This window comes from Eulemur rufifrons, chromosome 19 (genome assembly GCF_041146395.1).
Source record: "Eulemur rufifrons isolate Redbay chromosome 19, OSU_ERuf_1, whole genome shotgun sequence".
Lineage (NCBI taxonomy): Eukaryota > Metazoa > Chordata > Mammalia > Primates > Lemuridae > Eulemur > Eulemur rufifrons.
The window spans coordinates 8,253,707-8,265,761 of NC_091001.1; the positions used below are offsets into that span (position 1 = coordinate 8,253,707).

General features: G+C 43.0%; 1 protein-coding gene across 1 annotated transcript; it reads left to right on the forward strand.

Annotated features, from left to right (window-relative positions):
- The first annotated feature begins 1,447 nt into the window (after positions 1-1,447).
- On the forward strand, positions 1,448-7,693 carry TLR10 (toll like receptor 10). The gene is given in 6 exon segments (XM_069494886.1): positions 1,448-1,454; positions 5,265-6,551; positions 6,554-6,628; positions 6,631-6,812; positions 6,814-7,382; positions 7,384-7,693. Coding segments are annotated over 6 exon segments (2,430 nt in total).
- Positions 7,694-12,055: the final 4,362 nt, after the last annotated feature.

The window sequence follows — 12,055 nt, forward strand, 5'->3', positions numbered from 1 at the left end:
ATAATGTATGGAAAGCACTTAGCTCCATGTTGGACACAGGCAACACTCAAAAAAATGTCATTTTTACTCTCATATTGCAAAGATCATTGAACATTCAATGGGTTTTTAACCTCTTCTAAATTTCTTTGCATCATTGAAAAAAGAGAAATTAGATGATTAAATATTCTTTGCCAAACCACCAATTGTCATTTCATGGTGTCCTTTGACTTGGACTGTTAAATCACAAGCTATTAAAGAACGTCATTCTCTGTTTTTCATCTACTTCCAGCACAGTAGTCATAGTGGTAAGGATATGATAATAATATATATACTATTTATTGAATACATCTTTTATCAAAAGCTTATGTCCTACTTTTTAAATTGTTTTAATGAAATGTCATAATGCATAGGCACTGCCTGACAGATAGTTATTTTATTCTATTAAGAAGAGTTCAAAAAGAGTTACTTCCTCTTCCATTATATTTCCAGACAAGGTTATGGTATCAGGCGGAGAGAAGTGGGTAAGAGATGGAGACTCTGACATCTCAGCCCACAGGACAGCAGATAAAGCAACTGTGTTAAATTCTGCTGCTTTTTTCAGAGGCTGTGGCTCTCAGGCATAAAAACTTAAAGTAATTTGCTACACATTAAGGCATTCTGTGAGATGATAACATTAAAAGCACATTTTTCAACTTAATTATTATAACTGCCAGGGTCCTGCCAACCTATGATGGAGCCTGAGGCAAAAGAAAAAAAATCAGTAATACTGATCCTGGGTTTATGAAAAATTTCAATATTTTGTTCCACATCGATTTTTGTATCAATTTTGATTTTTGAAAATATTCATGTAAACATTATTTATCTTGATTACTGAGTTCTTTGACACCCCTTTAAAATTTATGCCTTACTTGCCTCACCCTAGTCTTGGCCCTGATGACTGCTACAATTTATTACCTGTGATACGGTGGGTAGGGGACTGGGTCAGTTATGCACGGCGTCTATTTTGTGCCTCTGCACAAGCCCCATTTTACAGATGAGAAAACCAAACCTTTCAGAGGCTAAAAAATGGTCCAAGTACACAGCCAATGAGTGGTAAAGATTGGACTCAAACACAGAGCTATCAATCCCTAATACCAAATTCATTCTTTTTGTTTGTTTTTGTTTTTGAGACAGGGTCTCACTCTGTTGCTTGCGCTAGAGTGCCGTGGCATCATCATAGCTCAGTGCAACCTCAAACTCCTGGGCTCAAGCGATCTTTCTGCTTCAGCCTCCTGAGTAGCTGGGACTACAGGTGCGTGCCACTATACCTGGCTAATTTTTCTATTTTTTTGTAGAGATGGGTCTCGCTCTTCCTCAGGCTGGCCTCGAACTCCTGGCCTCAAGCAATCCTCCCACCTCAGTCTCCCAAAGTGCTAGGATTACAGGCATGAGCCACCATGCCTGGCCTCAAACTCATTCTTTAACCATCATGCCCTGTACTGTATCAGGAATTCACAACATAAATTCATTCGTGGAACACAAACACACACATATATATATTTAAGACAGAGTCTCACTCTGTTGCCCACGCTAGAGTGCCGTGGCGTCAGCCTAGCTCACAGCAACCTCAAACTCCTGGGCTCAAGTGATCCTCCTGCCTCAGCCTCCCGAGTAGCTGGGACTACAGGCATGCACCACCATGCCTGGCTAATTTTTTTCTATATATGTTTTTAGCTGTCCAGATAATTTCTTTCTATTTTTTTAGTAGAGATGGGGTCTCACTCTTGCTCAGGCTGCTCTCGAACTCTTGAGCTCAAACGATCTGCCCGCCTTGGCCTCCCGGAGTAAGATTACAGGCGTGAGCCACCACGCCCGGCCCACATATTGTTGAGAGCGTACTGTGCACCATGCTGTGCTAGGGGATCAAATGTTGAAATCATTCATTCATACCTACACACATCCAGCCAGCATCAATATTTGCTCAGCACATGCCACGTGCTGGGGATGCAGAAGTGGACGAGACAGACAGCGCTCAAGAGGTGAGGGGGGAGGGGCAGGCCATAAACAAATGAACCAAAGTTCATCTGCTAAGAGGTCATTCAGAAGAGACAGTGAATTCACAGAAAATTATTTTCCCCACCTAGTGGCGCAGAAATTAAGATCCTCTGAAATTTAAGGAAACTGAAAGAAAATGTAAACTTTATAGTTACAGACTAGATGATATGGACACAATAATTTGAGTAGTAACTAATCCTTCAGGCAACAGCGGTAAACTGATTTTCTGTAGGGAATATTTAGAAGTAAATGTAGAAAACTTATTCTTAAATATATAACACTTTAGAAATTTGTCGGGAACTAAATTAATTAGAATATTCACTTGTTTTATCTGATAATTACACTATGCATTTACATATTAATGAAGTATAATATTTTAGTATATACTGTACTTTAGGGAGTCACTAACATGTAAGCAAAGAAAAATACTACTGAAGGTATCTGAAATCATTTGATCAGGTTTTTAAAAGTTGGTGTTTTGAAAAATCATCCAATGATGGGGATCTTGCCAAAATTAGTGTTTTTCCCCCAAGATATTTGAGAACATTTACCAGAGAAAAAATAGTTTATAAAATATAAAAATTATGTAATCAATGTGAATAATTAATTTTTTATTTTTATATATTTTTTGAGATAGAGTCTTGCTCTGTTGCCTGGGCTAGAGTGCCATGGTGTCAGCCAAGCTCACAGCAACTTCAAACTCCTGGGCTCAAGTGATCCTCCTGCCTCAGCCTCCCGAGTAGCTGGGACTACAGGCGTGCGCCACCATGCCCGGCTAATTTTTCTATTTTTATTAGAGCTGGGGTCTCACTCTCACTCAGGCTGGTCTCGAACTCCTGAGCTCAAGCAATCCTCCCACCTTGGCCTCCCAGAGTGCTAGGATTACAGGCATGAGCCACCGCCCCTGGCCTGATAATTAATTTTTTTTTAAAAAAAATAGGAATTCTCTAAGTATACAATGTGAGGGAATTCACACAAAGGTATTGCGATGGTATGTATTAGCAAGATTAGGAACAGATGCCATCTATACTTTACTGGTATTAATGGCTACATGGAAAACCCAGGAGTGGCACTCAATCACATGCATTCTCTCTCTCTCTCTCTCTGTTCTCCTCCCCGTGATGATACAAACCAGGAAAAGGGCCCTCAGAAGGAGCTGAATCGGTGGCTCCTTGATCTTGGGCTTCCCCGCGCCCAGAACCGTGAGAAATAAATGTTTGTTGTCTAAGCCACCCAGTGTATGGTGATTTGTGATAGCAGCCTGAACTAAGACAAAACATTTCTTTTTTAAGTGATTTTGGGAAATAGCCACAGGTTTTCTAGAATTTCTTCGCTTCAAGAAAAAAATCTAAACTTGAGGGGCTTCTAGAGAAAGAGAAATCCAGATGAGAGAGAGGTAATATTCTCAGTGGCCTTGTGTCCAGCTTTGTTACCCCACCACGGTTGCCTGCGCGTGCGCGCATGCGCACACACAGCGGAGCCGCTCAGGATGACAGGACGGCGTGAAGCACAGAGAAATCTCTGCGCACCACACTGTCTCTGCTGACTCTGGCTTCTGTCCCCCTGCGTGTCCCTGAGAGGCCTGAGGGTCACTGTGTGTGGGACGCATGCCAACGGAGGCAGGAAACCCGCCAGCACCGCCGGCTTGTCGCCTCCCCCGGGCTCTCAGAGCGCCTGACGGCGGACACAGCCGAAGAGCTCCCTGACGCGCTGTCAGCCTCACCGCTGACTTCGACCCCGTCCGTCTCGCACAGGTTGCTCTATAGTGTCCCAAGGGGTCTTCCCTGCCAGCCTTACACCTTCCAGGCATTTCCACCCAACAAGCAGAGGAACCTTTAAAATGTCCGTCAGAACCAGTCACTCCTGGACTCCAAATCCTCCTCTGGTCTCTTATTTCAGTCAGAGGAAAATGGCCGAGTTCTTAGGAGATGGGACCGCTTCCCTTCCTCACTCCCCCAGCTCCACTCCTGCCACTCCTCACGTGCTCCAAGCGTGTTCCCACATCAGGATCTTTGAACTTGTACTTGCTGTTCTCTCCAAAACACTAGAGCCCAGACGCGTGGCCTGCGCCCTCGCTGCCCGAGCTCTCTGCAGGAAGCTGGCCGCGTCACAGCCTTTTTCCACCGCCCTATAGAAAAATCCCTCCTCAGTCTCTGCTGTCCCCCTTACCTTACTTATTTTTCCTTCGAGTCCGTATCAACGCCTAACGTACACGTTATCGTTTGCGTGCAGTCTCTCTCTTCTTACCCCTTCGCGAGAATGCAAGCCGTTAGGGACAGAAATCTGTTCTGCTCACTGCTAGTTCCCCAGAGCCTAGAAAAGTTGCTGGCAGAATAGGTACTTAATAAATAGCTTCAGTAATGAATATTGTGAAAATCCTAGTTTTCCAACCACTTCTGCTCTGTGTCTAATCATATTACGTGAAGACTGACTCTTCTCTCAGATTCCTTAGAATTCTATGAGTTTCCTCATCTGTTAAACGGGGGCGGCAGTACTTCCCTCACAGAGTATTGTGAAAAATAAATGAGATAGTATGAGGCATTTAGCATATATCTTGGCACATAGAAAGCCCCCAAGAAATGGAAACTGTTTCTTATTATTACTACTATTTGTTAGTGGTCTGGATTGCTTTTGTCACCCACCTGAAGACATATGGAGGCATAGGGCGGGAGTCATTCTGTTTGTTTCTATGTTTTGGACCTTCCACGTATGTGGGTAAGTGTTCTTGAAAATCAGATATTAGCTCCAGGGACTTTCTGTGTCCACAAATACAAAATTTGAGGAATATCTCCATGATATTAATGCAAGGGCCCATAATATTTGGTGATAAAAAATTTCTTTCAATTTTCTTAAAATCTTCAGTCCATCAAAAGGGGATGTGAGGGAGGGTGTGGAGTTTGACTGCAGTTCCTAAGCTGACTGGAGACAGAGGCACTTCTGCTAGCGAGCATACTTCTCCCTCTGAGACCCTGCCTGGCCTCAGTGACCGGGGCGTGGCACAGTAACTGTCTGGAGAGCTATCCACCAAGACTCCGAGATCAAGTCAAAGACTCAATACACAGGTTGGGACCCTGTTCCAACCTCTTGGTGAATATGGTCAGATGTTGATTTTTCTTTTAAATAAAAAATCCTACAGGATTTAACAAACCAAATAAAAGCCTAACATCATATGCTATCTTTCTAGGGTTTTGAACTCATCTTTATCATTTATGTGAGGAAACCGGTGGTAAAATCCTTGGAAATACAATGAGACTTACCTTACATTTATGTATTTTGTAGTATTGTTCTGTCCATGGAGGGCTGGGCTCCAAAACTGCTGGAAGAAAGGGATATGACTACCAACTGCTCCAACATGGCTCTAAGAAAGGCTCCCACAGACGTGACCCCGACAACATCCACATTGGATTTATCCTATAACCTTCTTTTTCAACTTCAGAGTTCAAACTTTCATTCTGTCTCCAAACTGAAAGTTTTGATTCTATGCCACAACCGAATTCAAGAGTTGAATATTAAGATCTTTGAATTCAACAAGGAGTTAAGATATTTGGATTTGTCTTATACCAGGCTTAAGGTTGTAATTTGGTATTCCCTGGCAAGTCTCAGACATTTGGACCTTCCTTTTAATGACTTTGACACCATGCCTATTAGTGAAGAAACTGGCAACATGTCATGCCTGGAAACCCTGGGTTTGAGAAGGGCAAAAATACAAAAATCAGATTTCCATAAAATTGCTCATTTGCATCTAAATACCATATTCTTAGGACTGAGAACTCTTTCTCATTATGAAGAAGGTAGCCTACCTATCTTAAACGCAGCAAAACTTCACATTGTTTTACCAATGAACACAAATTTCTGGGTTCTTTTGAGTGATGGAATCAAGACTTCAAAAATATTAGAAATGACAAATATAGATGGCAAGAGCCAATTTGTCAGTTATGAAATTCAACAAAATCTTATTTTAGAGAATGTCAAGACACCTACTCTGTTACTTAGTAAAGTTGATTTACTCTGGGGTGACCTTCTCCTTCTCTTCTAATTTGTTTGGCATACATCAGTGGAATACTTCCAGATCCAAAATGTGGCTTTTGGAGGTAAGGTTTCTCTTGATGACAATTCATTTAACTACTCAAATACTGTAATGAGAACTATAAAACTGGAGCATGTACATTTCATAATTTTTTGTATTCCACAGGATAAAATCTTGCTTTTTACCAAAATGGATGTAGAAAACCTGACAATATCAAATGCACAAATGCCACACATGCTTTTCCCTACTTATCCTACAAGATTCCAATATTTAAATTTTGCTAATAATATCTTAACAGATGAGCTGTTTAAAAGAACTATCCAAGTGCCTCATTTGAAAACTCTCATTTTGAAGGGCAGTGGACTGGAGACACTTTCCTTAGTGAGTGGCTTTGCTAACAATACACCCTTGAAGCACTTGTATCTGAGCCAAAATCTATTACAACATAAGAATGATGAAAATTGCTCATGGCCAGAAACCTTGGACATCATGAACCTGTCATCCAATAAATTGCTGATTCTGTTTTTAGATGCTTGCCCAGAAATATTCAAATACTTGACCTAAATAATAGCCAAATTCAAACTGTCCCTAAGAGACTATTCATCTGAAGTCCTTACAAGATCTAAATACTGCATTCAATTTTCTAACCGATCTCCCTGGGTGCAGTCATTTCAATAGACTCTCAATTCTGAATATTGAAATGAACTTAATTCTCAGCCCATCCCTGGATTTTTTTCAGAGCTGCCAGGAGGTTAAGACTCTAAATGCAGGAAAAAAATCCATTCTGGTGAACCTGTGAATTAAGAAATTTCATTCAGCTTGAAAAATATTCAAAGGGCATGATGGTTGGATGGTCAGATTCATACATCTGTGAATACCCTTTAAATCTAAAGGGGATTAAGTTAAAGGAAGTTCATCTTCCTGAATTATCTTGCAACACAGCTGTGTTGATTGTCACCATCGTGGTTATTTTGCTTGTTCTGGGGACAGCTGTAGCCTTATGCTGCCTCTATTTTCACCTGCCCTGGTATCTTAGGATGCTTGGTCAGCGGACACAAACATGGCGCAGGGTTAGGAAGACAGCCTGAGAACAACTCAAGAGAAATGTTCAATTTCATGCATTTATTTCATACAGTGAACATGATTCTCTCTGGGTAAAGAATGAATTGATCTCCAATCTAGAGAAAGAAGATGGCTCTGTCTTGATTTGTCTTCCTGAGAGAAACTTTAACCCTGGCAAGAGCATTGGTGAAAACATCATAAGCTTCACTGCGAAAAGCTTTACGTCCATCTTTGTTTTGTCTCCCCATTTTGTCCAGAGTGAGTGGTGTCATTATGAACTCTGCCCACCATGACTTCTTCCATGAAAATTCTGGTCATAGAATGCTTATCTTACTGGAACCCATTCCATCCTACTGCATTCCTGCCAGGTGTCACAGGCTGAAAGCTCTCATGGAAGAGAAAGCATACGTGGAATGGCCCAAGGAAAGGTGTAAATGTGGGCTTTTTTGGTCAAACCTTAGAGCTGCTATTAATGTTAATGTACCAGATGCCAGGGAAATGTAATGAATGTGTGAATTACAGACCTTCACAGAGCTGAATGAAGAGTTCTGAGGTTCTTCGGTCTCTCTGATGACAACAGACTGCCTATAAAACCCCACGCCACTAGGGAAATTGTGGCCCACATATACTGTTGGGCTATAAATTGATACAACTTTTATGACAGCAATTTGGCAATATCTATTAAAATAAAAAAATGGTTATTCCCTTCATATCAGTTCCTGAAAGGAGTTCTAAGAATATATCCTACAGAAACACCTGCACCGATTTGCAAAGGTTTATGTAAAAAAGTGTTCAACCCACTATTGTTTATAACCGTGAAAAATCGAAAACATCCCAAATGTCCACAAAATAAGGATAGATTCCATAAATTGTAATACATTAATGTAACAGAATATTACATAACCATTAAAAAGAATCAGGCAGTTGTATATTTACTGGTGTGGGAACATTATATTAATATGTTAATTTGTACATTGAAATAAAAGTCTAAAGGAATCTGTAGCAGCACATGGATGTAGTGACGGTGGTCGGGTCTGGGAGGTTTGGATTACAGGGAATGTCTGATTTTCGTGTATATATTTCTATAGTGTTTGAATTGCTTCGAATGAATCTGTCTTTTGTAAGTAGAAAAAACAATAAAGATAATTTTTAAAGCCTACATCCTACTCATTTTGCTTGAGTCTTCCCTTCTAGTCTCACGGATCACAGGAAGAAAACATGCACTCTTAAATTTTGCAAAATTATATTTCAAAAAAAGCATCATGTCACATCCCTCATTAGAAAAAGTTGTTGTTGCTTACCCACGTGATAAAGGAAGAGAACGTCATAGTCCTTTAAGATCTGTCACCAATCTTCTCTTACCTCCTTGCATCCACCCTTGATCCCTATCCAGTTACTGGCTCTTCCCCAGAACGCTGAGTGCCCTTTCACGCCCCCAGACCCTATGTTTGACATTGTGCCTACCTGCAGGGCCTTCCCCACCTTGGTTTGTTCGGGAAATCTTACCTTTCCTTCAAGGCACAATCCAAATGTCAACTCCTTTTTGAAATCTTCCTCACTCCTTCCCCTAAGCATGATGCTCCTCGAATCTCTTTAACACTTTGGATGTATTTCTACCACCCAATGGATTATGTTCATCTATAAAGTTTCCATTTCTCTCTGGACTAGGGACTCCTCAAAGACAAAGACAGACTTACATCCGCCCTGTCTCAGGAGCAGTCCCTGGTGCGGAAAAGGAGCTCTGTGAATGTTTGCGGACTGGATGTTGGGTTAGCTAGAGGGACCGAGTATGGACGTAGCTGGCTTCAGGATAGATGGTGGAATTTCCAGGCACATTCTGAGAAGCTGGGGAGGAAGAGCAGGAACAGGTCAAACTCAGGTGAGAAGACAGAGAATCCAGGATTGAAGGATTCTTAAATATAGCTGGAGCCATGTGAAATTGCCAATATTTCATTGCTCTTGACCTATAAAACATCTATTTTTTTCTTACTCAATTGAATAAAACTAATCTCCTAACAGATTAAAACTGTATTCTATATCTACTTTATTTCCTTATAGTTTGTGGTCTTATGAATTCCTCATGCTAGTAGTTCTTTTAGAAATTGTACTCCAGAAGGCCACCCTGAGGGTGTAGGGACAGGGCCGGTGTCGACCTAGAAAGCAGGCTGTGCTGGCATTGGGTGGTGGTGACAGTTCAGCAGCCTTGAGGGTGAGGGTCTCTGTTTCCTCCCTGGGGAGCCGTGGTGTGCCTGGCAGGAGGGAAGCCCACGGAGACCACAGTGGGTGGGGGCAGAGCTGGGGGATTATGCCTGTCCCGGGCGGGGCCCCGCTGGCTGTGTGATTCTGGAGGAGCGAGACAGGTTCTGCATGAGGGTTTGTAAATCTTGAGTAAATTACTCAGTGTGAGGCTTTCCCCTTTAAAGATTAATAAATTGGAAATATGCAAAGAAGGTAACAGTCACTAGGATTCAGTTATTTCATGGTAGAATCTGCAGGTTAGTAATACAGTTTTAAATATAGATATGTTTAGTTACAATTTTTAAAATAACACATTTGGCTTAGCTCTCAGCAATTTCTTATTTCAGCAGCTGGGCAACCTTTAAATCTCACCTATCAGACCGTTGTACTGTTCCTTTCTCTGAAACTGAGATACCGTCCCAGACTTCCTAATGTGCTTGGTTTTGACCATTATGACACTTAGAGAAAGTGAATTTTACATAAGTTGAATGTCATCTGCAGTTGGGGGCTTGAGATATAAGTGAAAACCTGGCTTCATGCAAATCTGATGATATACTTTTACCCAAGAAATTTCAGATTTCAACCATGACCCACTGTTCTGACTCGTGACCGTGACGGGGAAGTGAGCCTGCCTCACCCGAGTGTAGTCACGGAAGCCGGTGTGACAACTCAGGTCATGTTTTAAAAATGACTCTAGAGCTTGGAACTTGCAAGTTCCTTTTTATTTCCTTGCCATTTGTCAACCTGGAGCCTCTTTCATTTTTTTTTTTTTTTCTCCTAAGGAAACTGAAGTCTCTATCAATGTGATTGAAGTCTGTGGATTCCTCAGGGGACCCTCACGATCACTGATAAGTGGCGATCTTTTCTGAATGTCAACAGCTGAGTTGTTGAGAATGGTCTATAGTCTCTCAGTAAATGTGGCAAAGAGATCTGAACTGAAATGGGATTGTAATCCTTGAATTCCCTGTGGAGAAAGTTAGATCCTTAATCACCCCAGGAACTTCCTCGACGTAAGGTCTTACCTGTCTTTCCTGGCAGCAGTACCTTTGGCCTTGAGGGGGGAAAAAATAGGCCAGAGAAAGATGCTGAAAGAATCTATACCAGATTAGCTCTAATATTCCATTAGGATCAAGATCTCCTGGCCCCAAGGAGATCCAGAGACCCATCAACCCTCAGCCTCCTCCTGGTTCTTCTATTTCTGGAAAACTAAGCCTCTGCGATGCTGTCATTGGTGTCCTGGCCTTGTGCTTGACAATGCAAAGTGCGGACCCTTCTTGAGGCTTTATATGTGACAGCCACTGTTCCAAGGCTGTCGTGAGTTTTACCTTTTAAATCTCAAAGACCTATGAGTTAAATTTTGCTATTATTCTCATTTAACAGGTAAAAGACCCAACCAAAAAGTTAGGGTTTCGTGACTAGCAAGTGGCAGATGTCTAAGACAGTGTGGCCGTGGGGTGCTTTCACGGGTGCTCTGCTGCGCACAGCAAGGGACGGCGACTTGACTGTGGGCTTCCTTCCTACGCACGGTGACCCTGGACACACTTGTTCCCGCGAGACTCCATTCTTGGACGGAGGCGTCTTGTTGTGTAAGAGCAGTTCTTCCATCACTTTGTGTGTAACCCAAATGCTACCAGTCCTCATCGGCCTGTGGCTGCAAAGAAGGCAGGCACACCCACATCAGTGACCGCAGTTCTCGATCTTGCACCCCCCACCGAAGCGAGACCTCTGGCTCTCTGCGAAGGTCCCCACGAGTATTTCCATCAGAATCCCGGGATCCTTGCGAGTGCCGGACGCCTCACACTCAGGTACTCTCACCACGGGCCGCCGCCATAGCGCACTCTTCTCCAGCTCACAGGCAGCTAGACCGGGGGACTCCCAAGGTCCCTGCAAGAGTCTTTTACTATTGACGTTGCTGAATGAAGGTGCCTTCTAGATGATGCTAACGTCCATGCTAAGGGGGCCTTCTCCCAGTAATCCCAAATCCAGTTCTCCTTGCAAGGAGGAGCTGTGCTGGGTTCCACGTCGCTGGCAGTAGGTTCAGTCCCTGTCTCTTTAAACTATGTCAACACCTCAGCATCCCAGTGCCACATTGCTGGGACCCTAAGTCTCATCGAGTTTCTCACGAAGTCCACGTGTTCGGCACTACTCCCACCTCCATGGGGGCTCCAGACTGGTCCACAGGGGCACAGAGTATGGCACGGCACCCACCCTTCCCACCGTCATGACTCCTTCCCACCTCCCCTTCTAATCCCCAATTCCTTTGTCCTCCTACCTATGCACCTCAGTCGAGCTGCAATGCAACTTCTCAGCTCACAGGGTGCATCTGCCTTAGAGCAAGGGCCTGGCAGGGGTTAGAAGCAGTCTCGGGTCATCGGTGGCTCCCACGGGCCCTTTCGCTGTGGAAAGCAGAAGTTCATGGCATTAAAATAAGTCCCATTGTGCATGCAAGAGTAACACCACCAGCAAGGCACCTCTTCCTGTTTTCCCACTTCTTCAATTCTGAGGTCGGCTCTTTCTAACTCATTTATATGAACTCTGTCAGAAACTTGACTTAGCTTTCGGGGGGAAAGCTACAGAGTGTTTGTTGAAGCACTTGGCTACTTAGCTATGAATTCTATAATAAATTCCGGAATGAGTCCTTGTGTCCGAGAAAGACTGTACTAGGGCGAGCCATTCTGACCTTCTCTACAACTCGCCTTGATCGGGACCCTTGGG